We start from the raw sequence: 19,633 nt of genomic DNA, 5'->3' as shown, positions 1-19,633 counted from the left end.
CAGGCAACAGTCTAGGAGATAAAGATAACAGATCCCAGGCTGATTCTGCTCCCTCTGTCATGCAGCCAGGCTGAGACCACAGCAGTTCCCCCTGTCCTACCCAAAAGGGACCCCAATGGACTATCAGCACAGGTTCTGTCATCAGTGGGGTCCTGACTCAAAGCCCATGAATTCAAAGTATGGCAGTCTGCACCGGCAAAAGTTCAGGTTTTGAACTTTTAGTAGGCATCAGGGATTATACAGCCAGGACACTGGAAATTGAGAGACTTGGCTAGATTTGTGCCCTTGCTGTGGCAGCTGTGTAACTGTATGCATATCTGGAGAGTTTTCACAAACTTCCATTCTTGGTGATTCCCTGAAGCCCTTGAGGAGATGCCGTGTCCAGAACCTTGTATGATTTAGCTTGAAACAGTGAAAAAAAATCTACATCTTAGCGAAGAGATGAGTCTCACTACCTGCAACAAAGTACTCGTAATCATAGCAACTCAATTGTATGCCACGTTAAGATTTAGACTCTCTAATGAAGTTGAGTGGGAGGCCTTCTGGGAGGGCACTTTATCTTCTCACTGACGTTGGCACAGTGCTTTCTGCACCTCCCTGAAGCAGACATTCCTAGTTTTTGCAGGCACCCTGTGAGCTACCAGTCTGGTCAGTATCACACTGCCTCTGCCTCCTTTCTAGCCTTGACCTTATTCCCTTTTTTTAAGGCAGCTCAGAGGGTTTGCATGAAGGTCAGTGGTCCGGTTCCCTTATGTTGATAGATCAATCACTCCTGCACATCACTGCTGGGGAGAGCAACTGAAATAACCAACCACCACCACTTGCCCACCACAGCCTTTTTGGTAGTCTGGAGCATCTGCAACATTGTCATGTGAAGCGTAAACATTAGAAGATATCAAAAAGAGATCATTAACAGAGATGGGGAAAAAACCAAAGGATAAAGTTAATCTGGATAGGCCAATTCCTACCAGTTTTCAGCACCTCAAAGAACAATAAAGAGAGGGTGTGCATGGAGCGCAGCCCCTGTGAAATACTCACTTCCCCCGGGGAGGCTGTCTCTGTCAAAGATACACAGCTTGTACCCAAACTCATTCTCCAAGACTCCCCGCAGCGTCAGCAGCACAAATTCCTCCTCCTCCGCGTTGCGTGCGTAAGACACGTACACATCATACTCCTTCCCATCTGGGCATTGGAAGTGCAGAGAAACACAAATGACAGAAGAGACACCTGTGATACTGCACATGCTAAGCCTTTGACTTGTTTCACAGGAAAAGCACTGAAGGCTCGCTATATGAAGGCTCACTTTAAGCCTGGGCACCATACATTAAGACACATAGTTACAAGACAGCAGCACTGCCTCTTTAACTACCCACCATGAACATGCAGGCACTCAGACTCTGCTGGGTCACTGAAGCCATGAGACCACAGCAAGATGACCAACACATTCTGTTCAGGGTCCTTTTGTCTTTTGACATCTCTGACATTGCTTCCTCTCACTGCTGTCTATCCACATGCAAGTCCACCAGACAGAGACTTGAACCCTGCCTACACCCTTCAAGCACCCCCTTGGCAGGTTCACACCACAAGCTGCAAGGACTTGAACACCCTCCTCATCCTACAGAGGCAGAAGTCTCAGCTCTGAGTCCTAAGAGATGAACTCCCAGCAACACAAGGAAGCTGTGGAAGAACTGAGGACAGAAAGGTGACTCCAGATCCATCCCTTTGGATGCCTTCCCACATTTTAAAGCAAATCCTGGATTTCAATGAATCTTTTCATCAGAGAAACCAGGGACTTACTGAAACTTGGCAACTTATTTTGACCTTCTAGACCAGATGAAACAGATAGCTATCAGCACGGCAGTGCCCCAGGGAGCCTGATACATCCATGCTTTACCACTGCAGAGAATACAGAGGACTTCTCTCTCCTTTCCCCTGACCCAAACCTGACTTCTCTTGCTCTAAAATGACCCACACAACTGAATGCAGGTATAGAAATGGAAGGTCAAAATGTCATTATGCTATCAAGAGGGTTAAAAATAGCTTATATGAACACTGCTATATGAAAACAAAGTGTCTGACCTGTAGCAGGATAAAATAAACGTAAGCCCTTTAACTCCTTACCTAGGATGGTTTCGTCTGTTCCAAAATGAGCCCGATAGAAGAGGACCATTTCAAGCCAATAAACATGATAGACGACTATCAACACCACAATGAGCAGGATGGTTGCCCCCAGTCCACAGGCCAGCTCCACAGTGTATTTCGGTGCTACAACTGGGTTCAAAAAGAAATAGGGGGTATGGTTTACAGAGTGGGTTGAGCCTTCAGCTATGCAGGAACACGCTTATGTCACATGTAGCCAAACATCACAGAGGAACAGCCAGCAGCCAAGCTGGCCAACCCAAGACTTTTCTGGCAGGCCATGATGGATGGCCACGCTGGAGTCCCCATTCGCAGTTACTAGGTCTGGTTGGCCTGGCAGAACAAGTCAAAGCACAGGCTGGACTTCTGTCTCTGAGCAAGACCCTGGGAGCAGCCAGATGGTAGATTGATCTGTTGATGGAAACCACTTGCACAGCCCAAAGCCAGCATGTGAACATGACCTTCTTGGCAGTGCATGCAAACTCTTGGGACAACACTACAGTACGTACTTCTAGGAGAGCCAACTGAAGTTGACCTGCTGCAAAATAAAGGCAATGGCCACCATTTTCCCAGCCCATCAAAGCCACAAAGTTCTTGTGGCTTGTCTCAGACTGACAGCAAGGATGTAACTAGCCACAGCCTGATTGTTTTCTACCAGGAAAGATGAATCAGAGTTCTTTACAGAAAAGCTGAAATATTTAAAAACAAGTACGACAACCTGTGGACACCAAGCCAGAACATCACAGGCCCCCCTCCAACTCATACACTGTCTGTCACACCACTGCTGCTTCTTTGTTAAGGACAGAAAATAACTCTTCTAACTGTATCCCTGGGCAACTCTGTTTTTATGGCAATTCAGGTGGCAGCTGACATGCACACTGGCAAACTACATGATAAAAGAACAGCAGTGAGCAGAAACCACCAAATCCCAAGGTTTAACAAGTTTTATTAGGAACCTGATTACAAGAAAGAACATGGAAGAAATTTAACAACTTTCAACAGGTGATGAGCAACAGAAGTATATGAGAAAGAAAGGAAAGTCATCCAGAAAAAGCAGGAAACTTATATAACCTAATGTAATGAAAGAGTTGGAGCCAACATATATAGCTACTCGCTAAAACCCGGAAGACAAGTGCTGAGGGGTTAGGTTCTGGCATGCTTGATGTTCCTACGTGCTGTTGGGTGGTCTACAGTGAACTTAGCTTAAGGCTGCTCTGCCAGCAGTGGTTAGGGATCGTTCTTAGATTTTGCTGTGGAACAGAGCAGAAAGGAGGCATGGTGAGTAACCAGGTCTGCTCAGAGCAAATCCGCTCAACTGCCCAGGAGCAGACAGTGGAAGAAGAGAGAGTACAGATCAGTCCACTAGAAAACAGCATTTAGGCACTGCTGTATAGAGAAAGAATCTGAAGTTTTTAGATTCACTTCTGCTACATGTATAAACATCATTACGTTTGTAGGATGAATTACATTTGTAGCAGGAACATACTGGCAGATGGTTTCGGCCTCGGTTGTGTTTGCTCTATTGTTCCTTGCTAATGATCCAGAAAAGTTTTGTCTCAAAGGAATGGGACTAAAAAGGAAGAAGGACAAGTACCAAGAAGGAAGAGAAAGAGCTCTTCCAGTAAAGACCTTTGTAAGCCTTCCCATGTTAATAAGGCAGAGTCAGGGGAAGAAGGTGTCTGGCATGAGCTACACAAGGCCGTGCAGCATCCCTTATGGGAGAGGGGAAGTCCAACCTACAGTAAGCAAGTACTGAAGCTCTGATGAAGTTGATAAGGAAGTAGAAGTATCCACCTTAATCAGGAAACCTCACATACCTATAGTGAAGACTCAGTTTTTATCACTGAGAGGTGGGTCTGGTAAACAGGAACAAAATCTTTGATGAAAGAAAGATGGAGGAAAAACTCCACACTGAGTAGACCTGTACCAGTCCATACCATCCATGCTGAGATGACAGTATCTAGACTGGAGCATCATCATGGCAAAGAGTAAAATCAGAGCATCATGGTTAGACTGTCTCACTCCCTGAGCAACATCAATGAGTGCAGTCTGCCTTCTGGAGGATGCCAACTGGTAGCTGTTGTGTCACGCAAAACCCTCACACAATCAAGTAAACCAAAATAATTTCAAGCAGCCTGTCCCCTCAGATTTGCTTCAGTTGTGGTACATGGATGGGATAAGACAGGTCTATCCACCCCTCTCTCTTCCCAGGCACTTGACTGTGGCAGGGTATATGTGACATGCATCCTTGGCTCCCTGCCTCCAAGAACTGGTGCAGTATGACAGCAGTGCACACAGCACAGTGTGTTGGGGAAAAAGGCCTGATGGAATTATTTGTTCCCCTGCAGTCCTGCAGGGTAAGGCTCAAGGCAGCACCAACAGTCATTGAGCATGCTTCATTTCACACCCATGCTCTGCAAGTATTTTACCTTTCATGCGCACTATGGCCTGGCTACGGTCCTCGCCTTTGGCGTTTCTGGCATAACAAGTATAATTCCGTTTCAAGTCCTCCGGTGTGGCTTTTGTGACTGTTAGAGTCCTTATGATAGTTTTGTCTTCAAAATCTCTAGTAATTTCACTGTAAGAGAAAAACTAGAGCATTACATATGTGAAAGTGCAGCATGTTCTTAGTGACAAAGACTCCTTTCCCTGATATAACCCAACTCTTTCTTAAAAAACAAACCACCTAAACTGATATTTATAAATCGACACACACTTCAGATTTTAACAGAGCTGCAGCTGTTCCTTTATCTGATTTTCCTCAATATTTATTTTGCCGCTCAATTTTCTCCTTGCTGCTGTGTCACATTGCATTTTAGAGAAAGAAGGTTCTTGCCTGCAAAGCAACAAGGTCCTGTGAACTCAGGATTCAGAGCTCACGTCACATTCCCTGTGCAATCCTGGATGAGTCAGTTTGTGTCTCTCTGCCTGAACTGATCATCTGCAAGATGGGGATAATAGTATTTACTTTTGCCTTTCCTTTTTCTACGTAGGTTTGCAAACCTATTGGCGCAAAAACTTCCTTCCGCGTGTAATTCAGCACCCAGCAAATGGGATTATGAACCTCGTTTGGGTTCTTCATATAACTGAATCCCTATTCCTTCTAATCAATACTATCTATAATACTACATTTCTGTTTTCAGCCTCTGTTTTTTGAAACCTTTTTATCATTAAAGCTATTTAGGAACATTCCTCTAAATAAAATAGTGCCTGCTCCTGTTTTAGCAGTCCCACAATAGCACCAGCTGTTGGCACCACTACCAGGACCTGAACAAGGAATGATGTGAACTGGTAAACGAAGTTCCCTCAAATCCTTCTGTAAGACAAGACACTGTCCAAGTCTGCAGGCCTCCTCCCTGGAGCTCCTGGTGTTCGTCATGTCACAGTGCGAGCCCAGGGGTTTCTGATTAACAGGGAAGTGGGGGACCCCACAGTCCCTTGCAAGGGAAAATGGGACTGTCACATGTCCGTGCCCACACCCCCGTGCAGGACCCAAGAGAGGTTTAGATACAAATGAAGGCTCACATTACTGTGTTACCTTTGTGTGACTTTTATCTTGGGGTCTGTGATGTCACCTGTGTTTTTCCCATCTATAGTCCACCACACTTCAGTCTGGGATTCCTTCAGGAAGGTGAAGAAGACCTCACAGGACAGAACAAGGTCATCTCCTGGGAGGAAAGGACAACGGTGTGATGTTGCAAAGCAGGAACAATGTCACCCTGACTTTTGTGGTTTCCAATGATCCTACCATCCTGAGCTCTGCCTCCCTTCACGAGGGAATAAGGCTGGCATCCACCGTCAGACATCTGATAAATCAACATGTAGAGGGTGTTAACTGTTATGACAGACAAATAAACAGGAGATAATATCCTGCCTTCTCAAATGCGTTACAAATTCCTTGACTGCACCAAGAGACACATCTGAAGGGAGATGCTCCATGCCAACCACTTCCTTTGAAAGCCAGGCAGTGTTAATCATCCCCACTGCACAGGAGACAGATGCCATAAAGCAAAGGATCCAGCTCCACAAAAGCATTTTGGTATGGGAACACTTGTTCAGCCATTTAACTTTTCTTCAAGATCAGGCTTGGGAGCATGAATATCTTTGAGATCAGCCCATAAGTGGTTTTATCTTACAGAATGACTATGGAAGAAGTCTGACCTTCTCAGCCAAAAAAGCTGTGCTTTAAAGTGAAGACTGCTGCTAATCATCATTGGCACCACATTTATTACAGCAGTGTAATGGGACACAATCCATTCAATATAGGGAATTGCTCCAAAGAGCTATCAGTCTAAACAGATGGGGTGGGGGAAGTGGTGGTGTACCCCATTACGCAATGCTGTGAGGCCAGCAAAAGGAGAGCTGTCATTAATTAGTAAGTAATTGGCTGAAAAGGGAGAGGAGATGAGCAAGATGCGGCCAGTACGCTGGAGCCACTGGGGGACTGAATGAGGGAGGGTTGGAGCAAAGCACAGCCAGGGACAGGGCTGAAACATGGACCTACAGGAATTTCTTTAAGCAGCTGAGGGTCCCCATTTCATCTGCTTCTGCAGCTGCTGTCCTGCATCTCTCCATGGCTGAATATTTATGCTTATTTGTGCTTGCTTATAAACTTGTTTATAAACTTATAAAGCTCTCCTATTCTGGCATTGAGAACTGGCACCCCACACTGTCTGCCAGGCATCATGTGCTCTGCAAAGCAAAAACATTGGGGATGCAGTGGAAGGGGAGAGCTTCTGTGCCTGGTGGGGTCTCCCCATCCTGTCCCAGCAGGCAGGCTGCCAGGGCAGCAACAGAAGGCATCGAGCATTGTAATCTACCTGCTTCCTGTTCGTAGACAACTTTCTCATTTGGAGAGATGAATTGTGGTGGCAAGGCCTTGTTTGGAGATCCTGCAGGAGAGAACAGAGAGCCCCCCATGGGGACCCAGACTTCATGAGAACCTAGTGTCCTTGCAGCCTCACTCATGATGTCCTTGCACCCCACTGCCATGCCCCAATCCAGCTTGTGATACCATCCTGCTGCAGAGTTCCATGCAAAGAGAAATCTAACCCTAGTCCCCAAACTCAGGGCCAGACCCACATTTTGAGGCTCCACCAAATTTTAGGTAAGTCTATATACAAGTTTTTGTGCCTCTCACATCAGAAGAGCTCCATACCCGTCTCATCTCCCACTCAACATCTCCCACAAGGCACAACCTGTATCAGTTTCTTTTTACTGGTGCTTCTGAAAACAAAATAAAAGCATCACTTCCTGTTGCAAGTATTTAATTTAGCTCTTAAAGCAGCAGCTGCCATGGGACTCAGCAGGTGCTTTACTGTTCCCTAGGTTTTTAAGTTCTGCCTACAATGCCCTGGCAGGTCAACTGGGCCCTTGTGCCTGGAACGGATTTGTCCAAGCACTGGTCTGGGTAACTAGAGCCCTGCCTGAACAATTTACAATCTCAGCCTCAGCAAACAAAGCTTTGAGATTCCAAGAAAACCAAGGCAAGTTGGCTATAATGGGACAATCTCACAAATAATAATGAGAAAAGGGCACTGGAGACAAAAACGAGCAAGAATGCCTGGGTTATGCTTTCATATGCCAGCAGAGGGTATCCCTGGCCATCTCATGGGCTGTACCTCACCAGCCTAAGCCTGGTCACGAGCTGTGTCGCCTGGGGCTTTTGACATGGTGGTGGGTAGGACCTCCAGTGCAACATTTTATGGGCAGTCACACAAGGCTGACTCCAGCAAACAAAAATATATCAGGTCAGTTGGGTAATGCAGATTGAGCACAACCACAAATCGATCCTGTCACAGATTCTTCTAGCAGTTTTCACCACTTCTGCAGTTACCCACATGCATTTTACACATTATAAAATCATTCTTACCCACCACCTTCATGTTTATGGTTCTGGTGAGATTATAGGTTCTTCCGTGGTCCTTGAATGTCACAATACAAGTGTAATTCCCTTTATACACACTGCGGACAATGCCAATGACAAGCCCGGGCTCTTGGAGGTATCGCTCATAGAAGCCATCCACCAAGCTGCAGTTCTGGAGTCAGATAGGAAAACACTTGAGTTTTAGGATTCAGAAGTAAAGATATTGGCTTAAACACTACTACAAAGATTTTTTTTAAACTATGAATATGATACTTGGGATTGTGTTGCAGGTCAGACCTAAACACGATGAACTTTGGGCATGTTGGAATACAAACTGGTATTCACCTTGAAAATGAGGTGATGAAACAGATGACCCTAATAGTTTTATCCCACCTTAAACACAGACAATTTTATAAAAGAGAGATCTCTGATCCATAAGTACATTTGCAGTCAAGGTGAGCACCTCAGCAGAATGAAAGCAAGAAGAGACAGGAAGAAAATGATGATGTATTCACAAATGGATACTAAGACTAAAAGACATGTCCCCTGTTGATGTCAGTCTTTCGGGACTAATCAAGCTACCCTGACTGACTTCAGCGGAGGCTGAGGCCCAAAAATTGGCAACTGGCAAATGAGAATCTGTAGTACAGAAACTTTAATAACTCTTCTCTTTCTGTCAGGTGAGGCAGGAAAGCTCTGCCAGATACGAAGCTAGAGATCCCTTTTCAGAAGGGGGTTACGCAGATGACATCTTGATTGTCATAAAACCCAAAGATGTGCATATTTTATAAGAGATTATTTCTGAATGGTACATTTCTAAATCAGATACATCCTAATGGGGCAGTTTAAGACAGAGGTCATATGCCATTTTTAATGATTTTTATTAGGCATGGGATAACTTCCTGCCTGAAAAATTACTTCCTTGGGGCTTTTTGTTTCATTCTGCTAATTGATTGCTGAGATGTGAATTTCAATTAATGGGATGAGTAAAGGATTTCAACTACTGGAGTGAAACTGCTCCACTTGGATACAAAAGTAACTTTTTCCTGAAAGGTTTTAGAGTTGTTTAATTCTTTTGGGGTGGTTGGGGTTTTTTGTTTGTTTGGTTTGTTGTGTTTTGTTGGTGGTTTTGTTTGTTTGGTTTGGTTTTTTTGTGGGGGTTTTTTTTTTTTTTTTTAAATCAGCAGATATACCTGTTGCCAACTTCCTTTATTATCAAATTCACTCATACAGAACCTTCTATCTAGAAACCCAGAAGCTCTTTATGAATGGATAGAAAATTCAGTCCCATAACCCTCTGGCTGCACATCCCCTGAGAATTCTTATTCTCTCTTGACTTAGAGATCCATCTAGGTCATGGATCCACCTAGAGAAAAACACTGAAGTCAAAATTTAGTAACATTGAGCAGTGATTCTTTAGGCAAGAGCCTAAGGATGACTGGAGACAGCCTAATTACCAGAGCAGTATGGAGGGTGGGCTAGGGATGTCTCCTAGACATCCTGACTTCTTTCAGAAAAGAGGTTTGCTGAATTGTGTCAAATAGGCACCCATGGTCCTTGCAGCACACTGATGTACGACTTCGTTTCCTGACCTCAGGGAATTTTGGAAAGGATGCTATTTTCATTAGCAGGTGACTAGTTTTGTTTTTTTACAGAAAAAGGAATATGAATCACAATGTCCTTTACAGGGATAGTGACTGGCTCATACAACAGGTCAGATATACTGCCCACAGCTGAACTGAGGTTTCTAAATTCCTGCAATTTTCCACTCGCACAAGCTGGTCAAAAAGGTTTCAGCGCTAGCTCCCAACTCCTCTCCAAGAGCAGTTTTACCCTTCAACTCAATAGAAAAAAAAGTTCTTAGAATTACAAAAGCTTCATTAACAGCTTCATCACTGTGGAGGCTCTAAAACATAGCTCCACGATTCTCATGCCAGTCTCATGTATCTGTTTTTCCAAACACAACACTGCATTCCCCAACTGACCAAGTAAGTCTTTCTTACCAAGTACCACTTGATCGTTGGTGTTACACTAGCAGGGTAAAACCCATCGATATCTGGACATATGATCTTCTCATTGGCATGCTCCAAGTAGAACATCTCCTCAATGGGTTTTATTGTATGGCTCACACAAGAGTGTTGGTCTTTCGGAACAACTTCCAAGGGAAACGCAACTTTGCTGCAGTAGGTTGTATTTCTAAGGACCGAGGAGGATAGGACTGATGATTAGTTAAAACTTGTTTACTTCTATAGCAGTTCAATGAAATAAAAATCACATCTTTAATAATGAGCATCATAGTGCTGATGAGGTATATACAGCCTCAGTTGACTCATTTATAAATGGGAAAGAAAACACCATCAGAGGTGGCCACACATCTCCGAAAAGCCTATAAAGATGACTAACAAGCAACACTCCTGCTTGGTAAAGCAGATAATAAGGTCAAAGACACAATGAACAAGAGATAACATGAGGAAGATCAAAAAGAGCTTTTGTGCTCAGTTTCATAACAGATGCTATGTTCATTTTTTACCACACTTAGAGACACTTAATTTCCTAGAAGTCTGAATCTCATGAATCTTAGCCAAATTAGCATGCAGTCAAAACATTACCCCTGCATCTGAAGCTATTTTTACTCTAGACATACAGATCACTTCTTAAGGGTGAGTGCCTGTGGATTTTGCCATGAGCTCAGCAATAATATTTTCATGAACACTTGCAGCTAGCAAGGAGAGGAATGCTCATTAATGTTTGCAAAGCTCCAAGCATTATTACAATGTAAATTGGCTCAACACTGAGCAGTCTCATAATTGTAACATTCTTTCCCCATTAATGCTTTTGTAAATGGTCTTCTCCCTACAGAAAGATCTGGTGCTAACAGCATAATTTTCCTGCTTCCATGAAAGTCCTTCAATTACGCTGGAGACTTATAGAAGCTGCACCATACAACCTACCTGAGCATGCACGTATAATTCCCAGTGTCATTGAGAAGAGCAGGCCAGAACCAAAGGGTGTCTTTCTCCTTACTGATGTGATTGTCTGGGAGACGAAAATTAATGGGCTCCTCCAGATCCCGGTCCTGTGCAATCCTGTACCAGATCAGGGTTAAGCCCGCAGAACGGGCTGTACTGTAGTTGTACTTTAAGAAGGTCTCAAAAAGTGGGCATTTGATCTTGGCAGGTTCCCCTTCATAAATCTGGATCTGCTTCATGGTGTCCACACCCCAGTCATCGCAGCGTTCTGCAGCCAGAAAGAAGGTGGTAACTTAGCCTGCAAGTCTGCAGGAGAAAATAAGTTCTGCGCCTGTTCCCCACAGCCCTTGGTCCTGTCCCCATTAAAATCAGAGGAAAAAAACCAGTGTTTTCAGTGGAGGCAAACTGTAGTTTTATAAAGCAGGGCAAGAATACTATCAATACTATATACATTTCTAGAGAACCTGCAAACTTATGCTTTCATTTGTACACCTACATTTCTTCCAAGCTATTTATCTCCCATTAGGCCAATAGGATACGATATTCCTGCATAACACCAGGCTTCCTAGAGAGCTCCAAGAAAATTCAACCCTTAAATCTTGTGTGGGAAGATACAATTTGGATGAAAACACTGCTATAGGTGCATGTGCATCCACACACAGTGACAAGGAAGATGGAGAGAGAGGTGTTTAAATAAGAGATAAAAAAAATAACAATGCAAACATCAACCCTCCCTTAGAGCTACAGACTATTGCCACTGCCAGAAGCAGCTGGACTGTGGGTTCTAGGAAGCGAGGACTGTCTTTGCTGTGATGGATTCATGCATCACCTGTGCAGAGGCATGATAACACAAAGAGTACAAGCAGTAATAATTGATGCACAGTGACTGTTTACAGTGAAGTTGGGGAAGGGAGGCTGAGGGGCAGAAGAGACAGTATGAAAGGGGCGGCAGCAGGAGGTTCTCTTGGGGATCCCTGGGCAGCTCCCAGGTGCAATCCCCAAGTACAGTCAACAGGCTCAGAGTGACTTACGGCACACTCAGGCTGACACAGAAACTGGGCTGTGTGAAAAAAGCTATGCAGTGCCTTGTGCTCCTTTTTTTTTTTTTTTTTTTAAATTTATTCTTGTCATTAGTGAATAGTTTCAGTACAAAGAGCACAGTCAAAACCCATTTTCCTTCCCAGTGCTACTTTCCACTCCATTCCTCCTACCATCAAGATGCCCAGTCACGAAGGGGCTTGGTGCTAGCAAAGCACGGTACCAGCATGTCAGCAAACATAAGAGCAACCTGCGTTGCCAGTGCTAGCTGAGACATACAGAGAAGCCACTGTCACTGCATCTCCCGTCTCCCCACACTGACAAGGCAGTGTGGCACAGCACACTTCCCAGCACATCTCTTGTAGCTGCCGGGAGGCATTAGCTAGGGCAGCCTGATGTCCAAGAGCCCAAAATGGGTTGAACAGGAGAAGGGTATGCTGCCTGCAGCGGTCCCCAGGAGCAGTGTCTCAGCATACCACAGCACACCAGAGACAACACTGCAAAGCCTCTCCAGTCTGCAGATATTAAAGAACTCAGACCGAAAGGAAAAACAGAATACAATATGCTCTTTGAGACCAGTTCTTCTGACCCGACTTCACAAACCCAAAGCAGGATTTCTGGCATTTTATCTTCCTTAAATAGACAGTGGGATGTAGCGTGGCCCCGAATTCATACTTAATTAGAAAAAGCAAAGAGATAGACCTTTGAGAAAATGGGCCGACAACACTTAAAGGCAGCAATGCTAAATCCTGTGGCTTGGCAATACTTAGCCACACTGAGGAGGCATCTGAGCCATTAAGAATAAAAATGTTTTCTGGTGGATTTACACATAAATGTAAACACAAACTGCACTGTTCCTCCTGTGGTATGCCAAACACCCATATGACAGTGCTGCTTCTGGAGGAGGAGAATGAACTGGGCTAGGAAGAGACAGTGAAGCTACTCAGAGTACAAGTATTTGCTAGTAAGAACCCTAAATCCAAATGGCTGGAGAGTGTTGTCGCTTGTCATCTAAGAAATGTACAGATACTTCTTTCAAAACTGCATCATCCAGTACAGCTCCCACCACAGTCAGCTCCAAGGCTCATTTTGAAAGACCAAACCACTATTGGAAGCCTTATACCATGTGAAGGTGCATAGTTACCAGTCAGCACCATGGTCAAGGCCAACTGGAACAAGTATGCTGCTTTATGCTGGTGGGGTCAAGCTACTGGCATGGTCAAATTTCCATGGAGTGGTAAATGAGACAAATGAGCCTACCAGACACTACTCGCTATTTGAATGATAAAACATGGATTACTATTCATGGAAGGTGGGGGCATTATTATTTATTTTTTTTATAAAGAAAGGCTTTTCCTCCAGAAGAGCAGACCTGGGTCTGTAAATCAGGACATCTGAGTTCTCTTCCCAGTACCTGACTTTGCAGTCTCCTCTTGGGCTGCATAAAGGCAAACTGTCCTTATTACTTCATATGGAAGGACTGGAGGGAAGAAAACTCTTCTGCAATAAAGCATTGCAGTACTGAAATTCTTGGAGTCAAGATAGATTAAATTTGCCATCATAAACAGCTCTTGCATTTTGCAACAGCTCATAAATCAACACTAAAACTACTTACCCATTCTACCTGAATGAGTTATTGAAAATAAATACAATTATTTTTTTTCTTCCTAGATTAACCAAAAGCAATGTCTGGATCTTGTCTTGACCAGGGAAGAGAAGACTGCTACTGTTTTTTTCACTATAACAGCTATACCTAGAGATTTTGCTCAGAGCTGGCTAATTCACCTGTCTTCAGGAACACTGTCACACTGAACAGCTAGTCCTAAGGCTTCCTGTGTGCGACCTGTCTTGGGGTGCTGTGTGCTCTGAGCTGAACCCCAAACACAGCACACAACCATGCTGCGTAATGAGCAGCTACACTGCAGGAGAAGGCATGCAGCTTGAGATTGAAGGTTGTGCTTGCCAACCTGCTGGCAAAAACTCCTCCAGGCTGCCAGGGCAAAGCCAGCCCAGCATGGGTCCGAGGGCTCAGGGATCAAAGCCACAACCCATTGCTCACAGCAGAGATGACAGAAACACCACAGGCTGTAGTGAAACCTCCTTTATGCATAAAATACCGGGCACAGAAGTTGTGGTGCTTCATGCAACTTCCCTTCTCCCTATGCCATGCTGAGAGTAGTACTGTTATTTCTATTTTTTGGAGTGTTTTATGCCCAAGATAGCTGGGCTCTGCCTGACACAGCATGTGAGGGGACTGCAGGGCATCATTCACACACACCTTTGGGAGCTTCTTCCTCCTTGGATGTGATGAGGCTCTTCTCCCTGTGCTAACAGCAGTGGCCCTTTCACCACAGACCCCAGCAGACAGATCAAGTCCAGACAGCTGCTGCACTCCCCACATGCGTGTAAACCAGACGGGATGCTTACATTATAATTGCTATAATTTCATTTGCATCCAGCAGCTCCCTACAACATTTTTGTGCCATTTACAGTATTTTAACCTTTACTGGATATTCAGAGCCTATTTGCTGTTAACAGCAGCATGCAGCTACTTGGACATCAATCTAAACTGGAGATAACCTGAAAAAAAAGTGGCATGACTCCACACTGAACCTCACTGGCATAAAGCAACTCCCACCATAAAAAAAAAAAGTACACACGTATATTAATATATCCTGACTCCAGCAACAATATTTGAGGGGGCATTTCAGAAAGAAGATTTAAGGACTTAGTTTGAATTGTGAGAAACAGCACTAACTTCCGCTATGCTGCCCATTTGCAGCAAATCACACTTGTTTTCACTGGCTAAGCCTAGGAAGTGAGTTTCTTCTGTTGAAATGTTTCCTGCACAAACCAGCTGTTGGAGTTTAGAGCAGCTCCTGAATAAATTGAGTGGAATCAGTATTCATGCTCTGACTTCAGAGGTTCAGCAACAAACAGAAACCACTGAAGAGATGGGGGAGCTATATGCAACTCCAGTGTCCCTTCCATGATGCAGCAAATGGAGCACCATACACAACTGAGGTATACAATAAAAATCCCTAAAAATCCACCATCCCACAAATGCATCTTCCTAGAAATGCCTCTGAAAAACACTTTTGAAAGAATTCATCTTTTTCTCATAACAAAGGAGGTGCACTGCAAATGCCTCAATTGACCCGTCTTACTGCTGGGTACTCTGTAATCACACAGCAAGACAATCTGTGACCCATAATACCTACCCACGACTGACAATGCAGGAAAAAGGCAGGAAACAGCCCTGTTTCCAGAGCCCTGCTTGGGAAAAGGGATTATACAGGCTGGAGAGAGGCTGCATGGTAGAAGGAGGCAGCCACTTCCAGCACTGGAATAGAAAGCATAAACAGAAAGGTCAGGGTACGGATGTCCATCTTCATTTCACGTGCCTTGAGATAAAGATATGAGCGGGCTGCTGCCCTACTGCTCCTCCTTGATGCACACTGGGAACTAAGTGAACTGGCAAAGTTATCTTCAAATGTCTTCAGTGCTTGGACTGTATGTTGCAATCTGTTCACAGGGATATTTTCTACTGATACAAGGGACAGAAACATCTTCTATTACAGAAATAGGTCTGTCCCATTTCTGAATCTGGTGCTACAATGCCCTTAAACACCAGGTTTAAGGTGTTTAAAACAGATTCCTCAGGAGCCAAAGCAAGCTGAAGAAAGTGGCTTCTATAGATGCAAAGTAGAAAATTAAAGGAGAGGGGAAAAAAATTAGTTACGTGGTTCAGTTGCATAGACATGAAGCCAGGCATTTCTGGAAACCTTTCCTAACCTTTCACTTCTTGCACTGATTTACCTCCTTTTGAACAGAGTTCTGAATACACACATCTGTAATGCTCCTGAGATGCATCTGAAACACCCATTACAAGCACCCACACAGCCGAAACAGAGATTAAATTGGTGCAATTATTTGAATTTTTCAAGAAGAGACAAACTGCTTAACGCATGGATCAAAAAAGAAAACCAGAGTAGGCCACATTAAGAAATGCCATTCCATTTTGTCTAGAGTTTGGCATTTCTGTGTAGTTATTTTAAATACCTCCATTTAAAGAAAAATAATATCTCAAGCTCCAGAACTCTACCAGTTCCACACCGCCTCCAGCCCTTCCCTCCCCTGGGGCTACAAACAAAGGCTTCCCCTCATTGAAATTTCCATGAAGAAATAATGAAAAGCCACCCTTATGGGAGGCCATCTATCATGCTGGCACAAATTACCCCACTGTTTGCCAAACTGATGTGCCCTTCTTAATTGTCTCTAATTTTGGGAGGGGGCCTGCCTTGCACGCAGGCTGAGACCATGCAGGTAAAGGAGACACAAAGCCACCAATGCTGGTGGTTGAATGACATGGCAGAGCCCTCTTCCCCACTCACTTTCAGCAGCAGCATCAGATGGGGCTGCACAATCTCAACAGCCTCCTACTTTCTTTGGCCATCCCTGCTTCATTATCTTATAGCAAAGCCGATACAAGTCAGCCCCCACCCAGGAAGTGCAGATAGGCCAGCGGTTAGCTTGATGCAAGAATTAGCATCAATAAGGCAGAAAAAGCTGGTCATGCAAAGTGATTAAGTGAGAATTAATCATTACTACCTTAAAAAAAATTTCCTCCCATCCTCTTTTGAGCTCACAGCAGTCAGTGAGAAGGAAGTAGAGGAAGCTGGGCTGAATAGAGGAGTTGCACTGTGAGCATGGGAGGTACCATCTGTGGCCAGCAGCCACACATAGATTCCCACTAATGACAGTTCCAGGAGCACCCGCTTTTTCACTGCGTCTGCGTTTTTGCTTTCACACATGCATCTTGCACAAGACTACCCCGTGCTCTGAGGCTGTGTACTTTACTCAGCAGAGCAAGGAAGTGGTTCCCATACAGTCTGTATCCCATTTGACTGTACAACATAGCAGAGGGAGGGTAGCATGGAACAAAACAAACGAGAACATCTTCCCTGAACTGGGAGAAGAGGCACAGATGCAGATGCACTGAAATTGGTGGGAATGACAGAGAACTTGGGTTAGCCTTAGCTAAGATCAGCTAGCTGTCACTATTTGCTACCACTGTCTCCACAGCAGTGACAGCAGTCAGAGAATGCCTAAAAACTGGTCGTAGCTCAGTGCTGCCTTGGAAGCTCAGTCTGGAAGCTGTGTGAACTCTGCAGGAATTTATAATCTTACTTCCAGTGGAACCATATCAAAAAACCCCTGTCATACTCTCATTGCCTTCCTCCCAGCAAAGCAAGTAAATAGAAGCGGTCCCGGCGCAAACCTCCCTGTGACCAGCTCTGACATACAGCACACAGCCCAGCCCTATTCACATGGCTCTGCTGCAACGGCACTGGCAACGCGGTTTCACGCTTCTTCCAAGTCTCACCATATTCATCCTGTGTTGCCACTGAGCTGTGATGCTCCCATGGAAGCAGCTCCACTGGCTGCTGTACATGAGGACGGAGTGTCTGTCTCACTCTCTTCGATTACTTTTGTCATTTAAGTAGACAGGACAGCCAAGAAAGGAAGAAGAAAAAGAACTTCCTGTTGCAGAACTGCTCATCGTTTCCAAAAGCACTTACACATGGTGGTTGTTTAACTTCAGATCCTAAAGGTCTGGTTTAAACAAGTGTGATGGTCTGCCTCTCTGCCAAATTCATGAAAAACAAGCTGACTGTGTAAACTTCTGTTGACTTCAGAAGCAGTAGCCAAGGCACAACGTCCAAAAATGATGACTCTGTAATGGAGCCCATGGCTCCTGACTCCAAGTTTCATTATCTAATCAAGCACAGCCTGTAACATAGGAAGGGGTAGCTGTTGTTTGTGTTTTTTAAAACTCCACAGTGAGCTCCATGCCTTCACTCTCTATCTGTGTGTAAAGCTGTCTACTGTATGTGGCACAGAGCATTTTGGTTCCCTCCAGCAACTGAGCCAAAAAAAAAATTATTTGGTTTTCTCTAGCAAGCTTGACATGTTTGCCTGGAGGTTTTTTTGTTTGTTTTCTTTTTTTTAATTGAGATCACAACAATAAAGGTAGGGGTATGAACTGCTTCAAAGCCTGAAGAAGAAAAGGAGCAAACAGATGCTTTCCATCCCACTTCACTGAGGAAACTGCTGCGTGAAGCAAAGCAGACCAGCACAGGAAGAGGAGAGAGAGGGACAGAAAACGGAACAGCCCATTGCAAAATCATCTGTAGGAGAGGCAGTACGAAAAGGAGTTTTACCTGACTAACACCAGCGCAGACCTGTGCTCAAGCTGGCAGGGTGTCTTCTGTGTGTCTAAGACATCACACTGGGACTTGACAGGGCCCAGACACAACTCCTGGCTCTGCCACAGGCTTGCTTAGTTAAACCCCTGCAGCCTAGTTATTGTACTGAGGCAGGGCCTCTGTTGCCTGCTTTAAAATACAGTCAACAATTCTGCGCTACCCACCACAAGCATCCACAGGGATGTCTGCATACAAAAAACAAAATAAACAAGAAAACAACAACAGAAAAAAAACCCCAAAAAACCAAAAACCCAAACAAACTAACAAACCAAACACTGCAGCAGTGTCAGATGAGGACAGGAACTGAAAAAAACACAGCAAGCAGTAAAATGCCCCATAAGGGTCTACAAGCCTGCAAGCCCGGTAGCAATCACTTGTGTGCAAAAAAACATACGAGACTGAGCGCACAAATGTGCAGCAGCAGGTGCAGCAGCGAGACGTGATGGATAAGGAAGGTAGGAGACACATCCCCAGTGTCCCCTGACCTCCTATGTGATACACACAGACGAGCAAAAGCGACCATCCAATATCACATCATCAACACACTCAAAACGAGCTGCTTTCCTCCACACGTTTCTGCACTTCAGTGCAGATGGGTCACATCACATTGACGCCTGCACAAAACTCACCTCTCACAACCTATTTCCTCAGCTGACAAGAAGCAGACATGAGGTCTTACCTCCTCGGTGTGCACAACTCTGGCTGGTGCAGACGGACACTGGTGGCTGTGGTTACACATTTGCGCCCAGGCCAACTCTGCTCTGCTGGTTTTATTGCCATCTGCTTCAGGGCTACGCACCTTTCAGCACCCTCAGTGTTGAGTGACTTCATGCCCCCAAGCACCATAAACTTCTACAACCACAGTAACTCACAGGTGGGTAAGGATGGTTATAAAATCATGTCCTAAATTAGGACAGCAGGGACCTGAGATTGGAAGAGTAGGAAGAAGCCAGGAAACCCCAGGAGAAGATGATGGGGGAGGAATTTAGTCTCTTCAGAAAACAATAATGCAGTTTAATCTATTTTTCTTTTGACTTTACACACTAAAATAAGCTTCTGAGCTTCTGGAGCTGTCACAAACCATAAGGAAAATAAGGCCGCTGGAACCCCATCAGTAGAATAAGAGCTATATAGTAATAATGCTGAGGAGCTGTGCAGCGCTTTCCGTCTTCAAAGTGTTTTACGGACAGTAACTTATTAATCTGCAAATTTCCCCTGGCCATAAGCAACTGTTCTGCCTCTCTGCTAAGCACGAGACACATGCAGCTCAGATCGGCACTTGGGAGAGATGGTGCTGGCAGTAGCTCTGACATCCAGAGTCGGACCTCAGTTTCTGACTCACTGTGGTCAGA

General features: G+C 44.7%; 1 protein-coding gene across 8 annotated transcripts in view; it reads right to left on the bottom strand.

Moving 5' to 3' along the window:
* The window catches only part of IL1RAP (interleukin 1 receptor accessory protein), a 49,493-nt gene that overhangs the window by 9,689 nt on the left and 20,171 nt on the right, over positions 1-19,633 (bottom strand). For 6 of the 8 annotated variants that reach the window (XM_030495350.1, XM_030495343.1, XM_030495344.1 and 3 more), the window contains 8 exons: positions 10,957-11,242; positions 10,009-10,201; positions 8,012-8,177; positions 6,960-7,031; positions 5,678-5,807; positions 4,569-4,717; positions 2,122-2,271; positions 1,039-1,182 (listed from right to left, as the gene is read on the bottom strand). In XM_030495350.1, the coding sequence (XP_030351210.1) occupies positions 1,039-1,182; positions 2,122-2,271; positions 4,569-4,717; positions 5,678-5,807; positions 6,960-7,031; positions 8,012-8,177; positions 10,009-10,201; positions 10,957-11,242 (1,290 nt within the window). Of the gene's footprint in view, positions 1-1,038; positions 1,183-2,121; positions 2,272-4,568; positions 4,718-5,677; positions 5,808-6,959; positions 7,032-8,011; positions 8,178-10,008; positions 10,202-10,956; positions 11,243-16,623; positions 16,672-19,633 lie in introns of those variants that run through there. The other 2 variants (XM_030495351.1, XM_030495349.1) reach the window with 2 other exon arrangements.

Source organism: Strigops habroptila, chromosome 8 (genome assembly GCF_004027225.2).
Source record: "Strigops habroptila isolate Jane chromosome 8, bStrHab1.2.pri, whole genome shotgun sequence".
Lineage (NCBI taxonomy): Eukaryota > Metazoa > Chordata > Aves > Psittaciformes > Psittacidae > Strigops > Strigops habroptila.
The sequence above is the reverse complement of the archived record's forward strand: the minus strand, read 5'-3'. Positions and strand labels throughout refer to the sequence as shown.